This window comes from Dipodomys ordii, unplaced genomic scaffold (assembly GCF_000151885.1).
Source record: "Dipodomys ordii isolate 6190 unplaced genomic scaffold, Dord_2.0 Scaffold1, whole genome shotgun sequence".
Lineage (NCBI taxonomy): Eukaryota > Metazoa > Chordata > Mammalia > Rodentia > Heteromyidae > Dipodomys > Dipodomys ordii.
In genome coordinates, this window is record NW_012267217.1 from 23,999,585 (window position 1) to 24,014,741 (window position 15,157).

A 15,157-nucleotide genomic window follows, 5' to 3' on the forward strand; every position below is an offset into this window, starting at 1 on the left:
CCTAGGACTTGAACTCTGGGTTTGGGTGTTTGTTTGCTTGTTTTTTATTTTTTTTTTGGTTTGCCAGTCCTAGGACTTGAACTCTGGGCCTGGGCGCTGTCCCTCAGCTCTTCAACTCAAGGCTAGCGCTCTACCACTTGAGTCACAGTGCCACTTCCGGCTTTTTTTCTTTTTGCTTATATGCGGCTGAGGAATGGAACCCAGGGCCTCAGGCATGAAAGGCAAGCGCTCTACCACTGAGCCACCTTTCCAGCCCTCACCTAAAATTTTAAGTTACGGATTTTTTAAAGAAATGGAGTTTATTCCATTAGAATATGTAAGATTCACGCTTAACTACTTAAGAATCTTATACTTTGATAAATAAATATAATTTGACTACCACAGTAATTATTTTATGAATTTTATTCTCAGTCATTTTATATTTTTTTAATTTCTGTTTTGTCCTGGTTTTTTTTTGTCTTTTTCTATTGTTGTTGATGTTGATGTGAGACCAGGACTCAGACTACATACCTAACCCTTTGTTCATTGGCTGACCCTCTACCAACTTAGCTTCACCTCCAGCCCCTCTCAATCACTTTAGAACCATGAGAAATGTAAGAAGATTTGGTCTGTCCTTATCTTCTAAAAATGTGGGTGTATATTTTAAATTAATTATTTATAAAAAACTAATCATAGAATATTGTTTATCTATTACCATTTCTTGAAAGTAACAGTTCTTAAGTTAAAAAACAAAAAAAATTTTAAAATAGTCATTATAGTGAGGTGTTCTCCCAGTTCAGTCTTAAATCTCCTCATTTAGTTTGCTATTCCTTTTTGTAAAAACAGTATCTCCAAATTTTATTATTTTGACAAATCTAGGTATACTTTTTTTTTACTTTGAAAGCATTTTCAAGTCAGCAGTGTTTAACTTATACATTGTTCATTGATTAAATAGAGTTGCAAATTGTTCTAACACTTTATGAGATAATGCTAAATGAATTATTTAGTGTTAAATATAAGAGCCCTGCTAAGTTATTTTAAACTATTCAAGGTTAATTAAAGTATTTCGATATTTTTGTTCTTTAAAAATATGCTGTATTTTCAATCCATAGATTAACCTTTTGAATTTTGAATCATAGGATATCCTCTTTTAATTAAAACAAAACCTTTGAAGTTGGCTTTTTAAATATATAATAGGAAGGTTAAATTTTAATATGAACTCCATATTTAAAAAAAAAAGAACAGTATTTTCCTTTGAGGATAAGTGTGGTCTGATTCTAGATAGTACAATTGGCTTTTAAAGTTGTCAGATGTGAATTAAAAGTCTTCCTCGGGAATCTGAACTGATTTAAAAGTCTGCCTGGTGAATCTGAACCAGGATATATTGACTACAAATAAATTCAAGTGTAAGTGTGTAACCAAAATAAACTACCCTTTGTAAAGAAGCTCTTACCTAAATGAACTGAAACCCTGAGAAGTTTTCAGATGGGAGGAATGGGAACAGTTCCTTAATATGGAAGGAAGGAGTTGGCACATGCCTCCTTCCTTGAATGGTTCATAAAATCAGATCATGGAGTGATTGGATTGAAAATTGAAACAGGGAAAATAATATGGTGGCAGCAGGGCAGATCACAGCTCAGGAAGGCCAGACCTTGCACACCTATTGCCTTAGAGCATAGGGCTAAATTAGAACACAAAGAGTTGTGTTCAGATATAGGCTGGAGTTACCAATACCCAGTTCTAACAAGCTGTCTTCAATCATTCTTCTCTTTTAAAGATTTATCTCTTAGTAGCTTTAAGATATCTCCATTTAGGTAATCTGATAAGATTATCCTATATCTATACTAATTATTGCAAATAAGGGAAACCATGGGACCTAAATTTCTTTTGGACTGGCTTACTGCACTTAATATGATTTTTTCCAAGTCTCTATTTCCTAACAAATGGGGTGGTGTCATTCTCTCTGATGGAAGCATAGAATTCCATTATATATATACCACATTTTCTTGATCCATTCATCTACTGAGGGGCATCTGGGTTGGTTCCATATTTTAGCTATGGTGAATAATGCTATGATAAACTTAGTTGTGCTGGTAGCTTCAGTATGGCCTTGTTTGTTTTCATTTGGGTAAATGCCCAAAAGTAGGATTGCTGTGTCATAGGGGAGGTCTATGTGTAGTCTTTTTTTCTTTTTTTTTTCTTTCTTTTTTTTTTTTTGTCCGTCGTGGGGCTTGAACTCTGGGCCTGAGCGCTGTTCCTTAGCTCTTCAGCTCAAGGCTAGCACTCTACCACTTGAGCTACAGCACCACTTCCGGTTTTCTGGTGGTTTATTGGAGATAAGAGTTTCTCGGACTTTCTTGCCCGGGCTGGCTTTGAACCGCGATCCTCAGATCTCAGCCTCCTGAGTAGCTAGGATTATAGGCATGAGCCACCAGCGCCCAGCCTATGCCAAGTCTTTTGAGGAACCTCCATTCTGCTTTCCAAAGTGGTCGAACAAATTTATACCTCCACCAACAATGCAGTAGGGTTCCCTTTTGGCCACATCCCCTCCAGCATCTGTTGTTATTAGATGTCTTGATTAGAGCCATTCTAACTGGGGTGAGGTGGAATCTCAATGTTGTTTTGATTTGCCTGAAAAGTTCAAAAGTATGTACCTATGTCCATATAAGATGATACTAAGTGAAATAAATCCCAAGATATGGACACAAGAGGTCTGTGTTGGTTGTTATTGTTTTAAATGTACTATGTGATTTTTTTTCCTTTGTATGTTCTTCCTCCTATGACATATCCCCTGTTGTCTCTGTACTTGATTTTGGTACCCTGCATCTTGTCTAATCTGGAGAGGGAAAGGGGAATAACAAAATTCTGAAACAAGGACACAGGATGACCCATTGCAACAATGATACCCACAAGACAGTATTTGGGGGGGGGGGAGTCCGGTTGTGGGGCCTGAATTCTAGGCCTGGACGCTGTCCCTCAGCTCTTCAGCTCAAGGCTAGCGCTCTACCACTTGAGCCACAGCACCACTTCTGGCTTTTTTTTTCTTTTTTCTTATGTGGTGCTGAGAAATGGAACCCAGGGCCTCATACATGCAAGGCAAGAGCTCTACCACTGAGCCACCTTCCCAGCCCCACAAGATAGTATATTGGAAACGAACTTTACAGCTTTGTTGGGGGAGGCGGGGATAGTGGAACAACAAGGAAAGGGGTAATAAGGATCAACAAGTAATGTACTCGTTGCCTTACTCATATAACTATAACCCCTCTGTACAGCATCTTTACAATAATTCTTTTTTAAATGTGGTGTGTGTGTGTATATATATATATATATATATATATATATATATATGATATCTCTGTTTAAAGGGTCCTCCTCTACCTTATCTTCATGCCTGATTATTAGATGCCTGAGCAGTCCTCCTCCAGCTTATCCTCAAAGGCACATGTTGGGTTAATCATGGCTTCCTATAAACATGCCATCCACCATCTCAGTACTGCCTACCCAAACCTCAAAACTTCTGTTAGTTACTTAGAATGTTAGTTCATAAAACCATCTAAGAAATGATGGCTGCTCACACCTGGTGATCCTAGCTACTCAGGAGGTTGAGATCCAAAGACCACAGTTCAAAGCCAGCCGGAACAAGAAAGTCCCTGAGACTCATCTCTCCAATAAATCACCAGAAAACCAGGAGTGGCGCTGTGGCTCAAGTGGTAGAATGCTAGGCTTTGAGCTGAAGAGCTCAGGAACAGCATTCAGACCCAGAGTTCAAGCCCCATGACCAAAAAAGATGCTATTTCTTTTTAAAAAGGATACTTTCTTTTTTGATTATCAAAGTAATAGATACTTATTACAGAAAGTTTAGAAAACCATTCCGAAATCTCTTAAAATGCACTCATTCTGATCTTTTCTTTCCTATCTTTCATATTCTGCGTTTTAAATAAACACTGCCTTTTTTGTTTTTTATGTAGTAGGTAATTTTCTCATATGGCTATATCTCCTTGCTGTGCCCATTGCACCTCATTAGTTCTTTGGGGTTGATTTTCCTTTTTATTGAATAAGTCCTTGAATACTTCTCTCAGTGAGGAACTGTGAATGATAAGCTTAAGAGATTTTTTTCCAAAAATATTTTTGCAATTATAAGTTATCTGGATTGGCAGGCAATTTTCTTAAATACATTACATTTTGCATTCTCATATCCTGCTGATGAGAAGTCTAAAAGTGCAATGATTCCTTTTGTTCCCTTAACACCTTAGAAAGCTGCACTTTGGGACTGGAGGCATAGCTCAAGTGGTAGAGCTTTGCCTGTCCAGCAAGTGTGAGGCTCTGAGTTAGTCATGCCAAATTTAGGACAAAATTTCAAATCTTAAGACTGCTACTTAAAGATAAAGAACGATGTTTTCTAACATGCTATACAGAGTGTATGTTTTATGACTCTCTCCAAAGACAGTATTTTGAGTTACTTTAATTTACATGGAATCCTGAAATGTTTCTAAACCATTGCTTTTCAGGATAGTTTCTGTGGTAGTAGAACATTCTGTATCTGCCCATCTAATACGGTAGCTATTCGTCACTAGACCTTAAATGTTGATGCATTCTTTTTATATATCTTATTTTTTGCTGGGTGATTAAAAGCTTTGAATTAATCATTTGATTAATTTTTAGACTACATAATTTAAAATAATTTATTTTATCAGTAGGGTTTCTTCTAGAAATTTAAACAGCTTCTTGGTTCTAATAGTTAAAAGTTTACCCCTATACATGATAGAATTAGAAGCAGTTTATAGAATATAATGAAATAGAAAGGGTGACAATAATCAAGATGCGTTATACATATAAATTGATGGAAATAGTGATTTCAAACCCCTTTGTACAAACGGGGGGGGGCTGTTTGGTTTGCATGTTTTTTGCTTGTTTTTAATTTTTTTATTTTTTGCCAGTCCTAGGACTTGAACTCTGGGTTTGGGTGTTTGTTTGCTTGTTTTTTATTTTTTTTTTGGTTTGCCAGTCCTAGGACTTGAACTCTGGGCCTGGGCCAGCCTTTTGCTCAAGGCAAGCACTCTACAACTTGAGCCACATTGCCACTTCCAACTTTTTTGAGTAGTTTATTGGAGATAGAGTCTCATGAGTTTCCTGCCTATTCTGGCTTCAAAACTCAAACCTCAGATCTCAGCCTCCTGAGTAGCTAGGATTACCAGCATAAGCCACCGATACCTAGCTTTAAAATAGTTTTTAAATAACTTACAAAGAGTACAGTGAGATAGTTTGTGTGTTTAGCCTACAGGACTAATTTTTACATTACCTGTTTTAGTTAGAAATTATTGAGTAAGAAGAATTGTAGGAATAATTCTATAGGTTTTAATCTACTAAACAAGTGGATTAATAAGAATTCTGTTTTTCAGATTGCAAATAGAAGAATCTTCCAAACCCGTAAGGCTATCACAACAACTAGACAAAGTTGTAACAACAAACTACAAGCCTGTTGCTAATCATCAATACAATGTAAGTATTCTGCATGTCTCTCTTTATTCAGTGTTCTGTCCTTTATGTTTTTCTGTGTTATGGACTCTTAGGCTTTGTAAGAACCTCAGTAACACACCTTGCCCTTAGGTGTAAGGTGACAATCAACCAAGCCTAGAAAAGATGCTAGCTCCATATCAAAAGCTAGACACAGAGAGACCCCCTGTCCAAGCTACTCCTGATAAGTTGTTACAAAGAAATAAAACACTTCAATTCTCAGTTCCCATAGGAAATAAAAAGATAGAACCTTCTGGAGGGAATTTTGACTTTTTGCATCAAAATCACTATGAGATATAACCTGAGATAAGTGCCTGACAATGTATAGGCAGCAGAATGTTTCTGTTGTTTGAGATAGAAAAGGATAAGTAGCAAATGCCCCAGATTAGGGCTTTGTTACATATTTTAGAGCCTTAGATTTGGACAGTAAGATGGTAGGCTGGTGAGATTTAGAGTGATTTATCTTGATTTTCTTCTTTTTGAAATGCTTGCATTGTAATTGTCTCTGTGAGCATGAGTTATCTGAATGGTTATAGAGAATAGTAGAGTTCTCCCTTGGGTGGGAGGGAAGAAAACTGAGGAAGCATGTTCATGGCTGGCCATCCCAGCTTCCTCTCTCAATTGCAAGTGCTTACTTAGTGCCTGAGAGATAGACCCCTGCTGAACCAAATCTATAAAACCAGTCTTCAAGGAACTACCATCTCCTCCATTTCACTGCTTGTACTCTTTAAGAGCTGCTGTTGGAGTATAATGTATATTTTCTTTGAAGTAGTCAGTCCACATCTCTATACTATAATCTTCTTTCATTACACTGCAAAGATCACTTGCTATACTGCTGCAGAAAATTGTGAGACCAGTCTCACTTAGGTGCTAAATTAAAACTGGCACTTAAGAAGTAGCACAGCTTGCCGGGCGCTGGTGGCTCACGCCTGTAATCCTAGCTACTCAGGAGGCTGAGATCTGAGGATCGCGGTTCAAAGCCAGCCCGGGGAAGGAGAGACCGTGAGACTCCTATCTCCAATAAACCACCAGAAAACCGGAAGTGGCGCTGTGGCTCAAGTGGTAGAGCGCTAGCCTTGAGCTGAAGAGCTGAGGGACAGCGCCCAGGCCCAGAGTTCAGGCCCCACGACCGGACTGAAAAAAAAAAAAAAATGTAGCCTATGGAGCCTTGCTATGACTGTTACCACCATTGGTACCTCCACCTCGAGCCAAGAGCTTGCTGCAAGTAACAATACACCATGCCCTTTTGTGGGCATTGTGTCTTAAGTTATATTCGCTGTTGCTGGTTCAAACCTTTCAGAGTTTGTAATACTTTTGAAAAATAAGCATCCAAAATGTGAAGACAGACCACTATTTGACAGCAAGCAATTAGGTGATTTTTATTCATTAAAACTTACCTTTAGGTCTGGAAAGGTGGCTCAGTGGGAGAGCGCTTGCCTTGCATGCATGAGGCCCTGGGTTCGATTCCTCAGCACCACATAAGCAAAAAGATAAAAGCCGGAAGTGGTGCTGTGGCTCAAGTGGTAGAGCACCAGCCTTGAGCTGAAAAGCTGAGGGACAGTGCCCGGGCCCAGAGTTCAGGCCCCATGACCGGACCCCCCCCAAAAAAAAAAAACTTTAGATAACTTTTTATTTTTATTTCATTTTTATAAGATACAAATATTAATACATGTGTGTGTTTTTAAATTTACAAAGATATATAGATATATTTAGCAGGGTTTTTTTTTTCCCTGAGAAAGGAGTTAACCAAAACAAAACAAAATTGTAATGGCCAGGCACTGATGGCTTATGCCTATAATCCTAGCTACTCAGGAGGCTGAGATCCTGAGGATTACAATTAGAGACACGCTAGTTTGCTAGACTCCATCTCCAAAATAACCAACATAAGGCAGAGCTGGACGTGAGGCTCAAGAACACCTGCCTAGTGAGTGAAAATCCCTGAGTTCAAACCTCAGTACTGCAAAAATAAAAAATAAAGGAAGGAAGGAAGAAAAGACAAGAAAAAAAAAAGAAATTAGCTAAAAGATCTCTTCTTTGGTTTCTCAATCCAATTAAGGTGCTTCTGTGTGTAGTCTGGTGATTGGGCTTGTGTAAATGTCACAGTATTCTGGTATGTTATGATCTCTAATTGTCTTTCTTATAAGGAATCGTGTCTCCTGTTGTCGATAGTCTTTGCAACATGAGCTGTATACTGTAATCACCTTAGAAGCTTTTTAGAAAAAAAATACTTCCAAAGATTGATTCAGTTTATCTAATGTGTAATCTAATGTGTTATCTAATGTAATCTTAAGGGTTATTGTGCCTCCTGGGTATTTCTATTGTATAGCCACCGATCCCAAGAGATAGAAAGTTATTATAGTTTTGTATACCATCCATTGAAGGAAGGATGGACTTCTGTAATGGTGGCTGAGAAGAGGAATTAATACCTTCTGTCTTTAATATCATTCCTACTCCCTGCCTCTAAGTTTGAAAAAATGATTTTTTTTTCTCTAGCTATTGGTCAGAATGTGACAAAGAACTAGAAAAGCTATGGTAGAAGTAGCTTATTTGCATGTATGAAAATAGAACAATGAGAGCTATGGAAATTGTTTTAAGAAATAGGGATTGAGGTGAAAGAAGGTGATAGAGGGCTGAGACTGATTGGGGTGCTTTATTGTACATGTGTGGAAATGTCACAGTGAAATCCTCCTTCTACAACTAATGTACGCCCATTAGGAAAAAACTAGAAAAGCTTAATCAAAACTGATTGAAGTGTTACATAGAATCTTGAGTTAAACCTCTAGGAATTAGGAGATTTTGGGGGGCTTTTGCTTGTTTTAATTTTGGGGGTTTTGTTGTTTTGTTTTGTGCCAGAATGGCGCCTATGTACTCTCTTTAGTTCAAGATTAGTGCTCTACACTGAACCACAGCTCCACTTCCAGTCTTTTGTTGGTTAGTTGGAGATAAGAGTCTTACCAATTTTCTTGCCCTGGCTGGCTTTGAACCAGGATTCTCAGACCTCAGCCTCCTGAGATGTGCTAGGATTGCAGGCATGAACACAGCTGGAAAACTAGTTTTAATGTATACTCAGTTTTCCTTCTGGGTGCAATGAACTGTCTGAGGCTTCAGAAATAGGGTTGGTAAAGGTTTTTTTGGTGTTTTGTGGGTGTTTTTTTTTCCTTTTTTTTTTTTTTTTGGTCAGTTGTGGGGGGTCTAAACTCTGGGCCTGGGCACTGTCCCTGAGCTCTTCAGCTCAAGGCTAGTGCTCTACCACTTGAACCACAGCACCACTTCCAGTTTTCTCTGCTTGTGTGGTACTGAGGAATCAAACCCAGGGCCGCCTCATGCATGCAAGGCAAGCACTCTCCCACTGAGCCACTTTCCCAGCCCCTGGTAAAAGTTTTAAAAAAAAATTGTTATACACATACACAATATTTGCCTATTATGGTATAGACTTGTCCTTTTGCATTTGCACTCCAAGAACTGACCAATTCTGAAGTATTAATTTCCTCCCAAGAGATGATGACATGCGAGGCAAAAATAGAAACTGGTAGAGGGAGGGAAGTAATCTTTCACAAGGATTTAAAATGCAAAACCATGATAGTCAAGGCTGTCATGATCACTTCAGAAGTTAGAATAAAAGCCTTTGCAAAGACTGCCTTGACAAAGCAATCAGAGGATTTCTGCAAACAACAGTCTAGAAATTTACAGACATCTGAATTATAATATTTTAATTAGTAGTGGGTGGCATTTATAATTTTAGTCAGTGATTACGGTTTCATCTCTATACCACATCCACAATGAAATTTCAGCTTTTGATTGCTTTTTTATCCTGATTAATTTGTTTTCTATTGTAAAAGTCAAAGTGATAGAATTATAATTGAAAGGTTTTTTTTTTAATTGTAAAAATTTGTGACTGGAAACTAAACTTAAATTACTTTCTGAGTTGACTTCTGTTTCTATGAAGTTGGCTACACATGTTCATTGAGAGCAGATAGAGGATCTGTAATTAAAATTCACAAAATAATGGGGAAAGTGAAGGAAGGGGTGACCTTGTCCAAAAAAGAACTGTACTCATTACCTGACTTACACAACTGTAACCCCTCTGTACATCACCTTTATAATAATTTAAAAGACATGGAAAAATAAGAACTTCCTGACCATGAAATCATTTTTAAGTCTGTTTTTATAATTATATATACATTGGTACTACTTACCTTATACTACATAGGGGAATTTTGACTAGAGCCTTAGACATTATCATAAAAGATTTAATCAGGAGTCAGAAGCATCACACAATGCCTTGAGTTCAAATCCCAGACAGTACTGCCTCCCCAAAAGAAGAAAAAGATTTAACTAACCTTTTTTTTTTTGGTCAGTCCCAATACTGGGACTTCAACTCTGGTCCTGGGCACTGTCCCTCAACTCTTCAGCTCAAGGCTAGGGCTCTACCACTTGAGCCATAGCACCACTCCAGGTTTTCTAGCAGTTTATTGGAAATAAGAGTCTCACGGACTTTCCTGCCCTCCTGGGCTGGCTTTGAACTGCAGTCCTCAGATCTCAGCCTCCTCAGTAGCTAGGATTACAGGCATGAGCCACCAATGCCTGGCTTCAACCTTTTTTTTTAAACCTAATGACAATAAATGAATACTATTTGTCTTGTTATTTTTAAGCAAATTAAGGATTATAGCTCCCGTACTTAACAAAGCTGTATCTACTACATTAAAAATTATTTCACTAGATTTTGGTTAATGAAAACAAAGGGACTATGAGTTCCTACTTTCTCAACCAAAGCTAACCAGAAAGAAAGCTGACTTGGGAAATGCATATGCCACATATAGCTTCAGAAATACTGAAAATGACTTGCAGGTTGGCATTTTTACTGTCTTAGGACCTTGAATATATGGGGAATCCTGGGAACAACAACAGGTTCTTATCCCTGCTGCCTTTAAGCTTCAAACAGGGGCCTGTTTTCAGAGTAAGCATGTTCAACTGAGGGTTTTTTTTTCTTTTGTTTTTTGCATATAGATTGAATATGAAAGGAAAAAAAAAGAAGACGGAAAGCGAGCTCGGGCTGACAAACAGCATGTTCTCGACATGCTGTTCTCAGCCTTCGAGAAACATCAGTATTATAATCTTAAGGATTTGGTGGACATCACAAAACAGCCTGTGGTATGTATATATTTATACTGATCCTTTAAATGAACCATATTGCTTTGTTAACGTGTCATCACTGAGAAGTGTGTGTGTGTGTTTGATTAAGCTCACATTCAGTTATGACAAGAGTTTATGTCAACACTCAAGAGAATGTCTCCAAGCAGCCCTTCTGTGTAACATCAGCTTCATTACTTTATAACAATTCCATATGAAGAAAAGAAATTACCCTCCTTTTGATTTATCCTTGACATTAAGTCTGACGTCTTTGTTAAATATTTCACTTTCTTAACCTTTCACTTTGTGTTAAGAAATTAAGTCCCAAAAGCTCCCAAGTATTTCTTTTCAATAGAGAAGGCAGTACTCATGCTGCAATATTCACAACCCAGCTTCATGATTTCATTCCCTTCTGCATCAAAGCCTTAGAAACAGCATTGCAGCTAGATCTTAAAATTTGAAAAAGAATAATTTATTAGCTTAGCTGTATTTCCTGGTTTAAATGAAGTTTATCTTTGTTATTTTTATATTTAGATCTATCTTGGAAAGGCCATTCCAGAAACTCTGAAAGCAGACAAGACATTTTATGGAGTAAACATACACAGAATGAGATGCAGAAAAAATTAGCACTTGTAGAGAGACATCCTGATTTCTTTGGCATAACATAGGATATGTGGTTTATTCATTTTGTCTCCAAGGGAAGGAATTACTAGAATGTTTCTCTTTGGGATAAGTGTGGTAGTACATCCTTGCAATCCTAGCACTTAGGACACTGAGGCATGAAGATCATGAATTTGTGGCCAGCCTACACTACATACATACCCTTGTCTCCAAAAAAGAGAAGTCTCTGTTTTGATTCTTCAGGGTATGTAGCTAATGGTGCTTATGTGATAGTGGCTGAACTGTCCTTTTGAATGGCTCTCAATACATTTTTTAATTAATTTATTTTGTTGGTCATGGAGCTTGAACTCAGGGTCTAGACACTGTCCCTGAATTTTTTTCGCTCAAAGCTAGCACTCTACCACTATGAACCACAGTGCCACTTCTGGTTTTCTGGTGGTTAACTAGAGATACAGCTTCCAACCACAGTCCTCAGATCTCAGCCTCCTGAGTACCTAGGATTACAGGTGTGAGCCACAAGCACCCAGCTCAGTCCATTTTTGATAAGAAGTTTCTAACCATCAAGTGATGTTTGTTAATAGCACTGCTAATCCCATCTGCTTTCTGACCTTTATAATGTCATTTTGACATATTTTGAGTGAATCTGAAGTATTTTTCCAGATCTTTTTCTATTTTTTTCTAAAAGGTTGCATTTCTACCAGAACACTTTTTTATTAGATTAACTACCCTTAGTGACAGTCCTTTTCTTTCATTTCTAGTATGTGACTTGCATAGACAATAAGAGACAGTATAAATTTCTCACTAAGAGTAACGAAGCCAGTTGGAGAAGGCCAAGCTTAGTAACTAATGTAACATCAAAAATATGACATCCATATAAATGGATGGGTTTTTTCTTTTTGTTTTTGTTAGACGTGGGGCTTGAACTCTGGACCTAGGCATTGTCCCTCAGCTCTCCAGCTCAAGACTAGCATTCTTCCACTTGAGCCACAGCACCACTTCTGGCTTTTTCTGCTTATGTGGTGCTGAGGAATCAAATCCAGGGCCTCACGCATGCGAGGCAAGCACTCTACCACTGAGCCACCTTCCCAGCCCAATGGATGTTTTCTATAGTTTAACTTTAGGCTTTTTCCTTCCTCGAATTTAAAATAGAGGAATCCATTATTTTTCTCCATCCCTTGCTGATCTTTAACCTTAAATATGTTATGTCTACTTTTTCTTTGTTTTGTTATATCTGTAAATTAGAAGCACGTACAGCTTTTACTTAAAAAAAAAATGCAAGCCATTAGAAATTTTAATTAAACCCTGTGAAACATCAGCTATCAAAAGCACACTGCAGAGCCCCCTTTCCTATTTCATTTAACTGTACATTCCTATTAAAATGGTCATAAAACGTCAGATTAAATTATAACTGACTCTATTTTGTTGTGATCTAGTCTCCCAACTTCATGTCATAAATCAGGGAAACGTATCCTCAGTTATTATGATCCCTTCCAAATAAGAGATCTCCAGTTTGTAGTTGAACAAATTGGCTTGCTCAAGTCAACAGCAAAACCTAGGTGCAGCTTGGTGCCCATACCTTAAGTTCTAGGATTTTAAATATCTCCCAACAAAACAATGGCATGTTGGCAAGGTAGACTTTAAACAAACAGCCATTACTCTGTTGTATCAGCATCCAGGTGCAATTGACCTAATCTTTAGTATGGACTTAGTGTGGACTTAAGTAAAAGTAATGTAAGTAAAATTTGGAATCAAGGTAAAGAACATGTGGATTTTTTTTTTCCTCTTAAGGACAAAATAGCTAGAGAATTTTAAATACTGAGCATTTGTCCTATCAAAAAACATTTTTTGCTGGGTGCGGTGGTGCACATCTGTAATTCCAGCATTCAGGAGGCAAAGGCAGGGACTCAAATTCAAGAACAACAAGTTCTAGACCAAGCCGGGCTATACAAATACACTGTTTCTAAAAAGATGGATGGATGGGTGGGTGGGTGGGTGGATGGATGGATGGATGGATGGATGGATGGATGGATGGATGGATGATACATACGTACGTACATACATGAACTATTACAGATCTGTGATAAATCTTTCAATTTCAGATAAGGGAAAAATTAGCATAGACATAAAAGTTATCTTGTGTATCTAGAAAGCTCAGAAATGAATCTAGCTTTAAAGATGTCTAGATCTAGCTACTAATATTACTTAATTAGAACTGTCCCCGTCTGTCCACCTACCTCTCTTCATGTTTCTTGTGTCTTTAAGTATATGCCATGTGGTAGCCAAAATGCCCTCCTAAAAGAAAAAAATATGTATCTGTCTGTATTATTCCAACAAAAGCCCCACAGATTTTAGTTGGCCTGGTAAAGCTTGTATGACCATTTCTTTTCTTTTTTTTCTTTTTTTTTGGGGGGGGGGTCCAGTCGTGGGGCCTGAACTCTGGGACTGGGCGCTGTCCCTCAGGTCTTCAGCTCAAGGCTAGCACTCCACCACTTGAACCACAGTGCCACTTCTGGCTTTTTTCTTTTTGCTTATGTGGTGCTGAGGGATCGAACCCAGGGCCTCAGGCATGCAAGGCAAGCGCTCTACCACTGAGCCACCTTCCCAGCCCTGTGTGACCATTTCTGACTCAAGGGACTGGACCTGGTAGTGCTGTCGCACTCCAGAAAACTGATTTCTTGGCACCAAACCCTTACCTCACTTCCCATTTCAGTGAGGCCAATGTTCCCCAAGTGGATCAACTAGACCCTAGTATTTTTATTTCTTCTTCATGATATAGACTACAAATTAATGGATAGATCCCTTACTCGGGATCTTGAATATAAAAGGTATCTTAAAGGCAATCTAGTTCAGTTCCCTACTTTTCAGGCCCAGGCTTGCATCTGACTGTCCTGATTTCAGTACAGGAATATTTTGTATTATATTACCTGACCTTTACTCAGACATCCATGTGGGTCTATGAACAAGCAAGGAAAATACTTTTCTCACAATAGAAAGGCCTTTTTGTTGTTGGTAGAGGTGGTGGTGGTGGTGGTTGTGGGACTTGAACTCAGTGCCTGGGTGCTGTTCCTGAACTTTTTTGCTCTAGGCTAGTGCTCTGCCACTTTGAGCCATAGCATCACTTCAGATTTTCTGGTGGTTAATTGGAGATAAGAGTCTCAGAGACTTTCCTTCCCAGGCTGGCTTTGAACCATAACCCTCAGCTCTCAACCTCTTAAGTAACTAGGATTAGAGGCATGAAACCACCAGAGCCTGGCAGGAATGCCTTTTTTTTTTTTTTTTGCCAATCCTGGGACTTGAACTCAGGGCCTGAGCACTGTCCCTGAGCTTCCTTTGCTCAAGGCTAGCACTCTACCACTGGAGCCACAGCATCACCAGCTTTTTCTGTTTATGTGGTACTGAGGAATCAAACCCAAGGCTTCATGCATGCTAGGCAAGCACTCTTACATTCCCAGCCTAGGAATGCCTTTTTAATAGGAAGAAAAAGGAGTTTTTCTCCCAAGCTGGCTGTTTTCTGCCTTTTGTATTACTAAGAATCATCATCATTAATCATAACCAGTCTTGTAGAAAATAGAATATTTTTCTCTTTGCTCATTCAGTTCCTAATCCAAAAGCAAAAAATAGACTCTGTAATGTTTGATGCTTATTTCCAAATTTACTACTTAATAAATGTTGGGGCCCCCGGGGGGTGGGTTTTTTGTTTTGTTTTCATCTGTTGTGGAGCTTGAACTCTGGACCTGGGCACTGTCCTCAGCTCTTCAACTCAAGGCTAGCACTAGCTGGGCGCCAGTGGCTCACACCTGTAATCCTAGCTACTGAGGAGGCTGAGATCTGAGGATCACGGTTCAAAGCCAGCCTGGGCAGGAAAGTCCATGAGACTCTAATCTCCAGTAAACCACTAGAAAACTGGAAGTGG

The 15,157-nt window shown here is 38.5% G+C and overlaps 1 protein-coding gene across 1 annotated transcript in view; it reads left to right on the forward strand.

Annotated features, from left to right (window-relative positions):
* The window catches only part of Gtf2f2 (general transcription factor IIF, polypeptide 2, 30kDa), a 138,616-nt gene that overhangs the window by 106,584 nt on the left and 16,875 nt on the right, over positions 1–15,157 (forward strand). The window contains exons 6-7 of the mRNA XM_013011950.1: positions 5,379–5,478; positions 10,501–10,644. Coding sequence (XP_012867404.1) covers positions 5,379–5,478; positions 10,501–10,644 — 244 coding nt within the window. The remainder of the gene's footprint in view (positions 1–5,378; positions 5,479–10,500; positions 10,645–15,157) is intronic.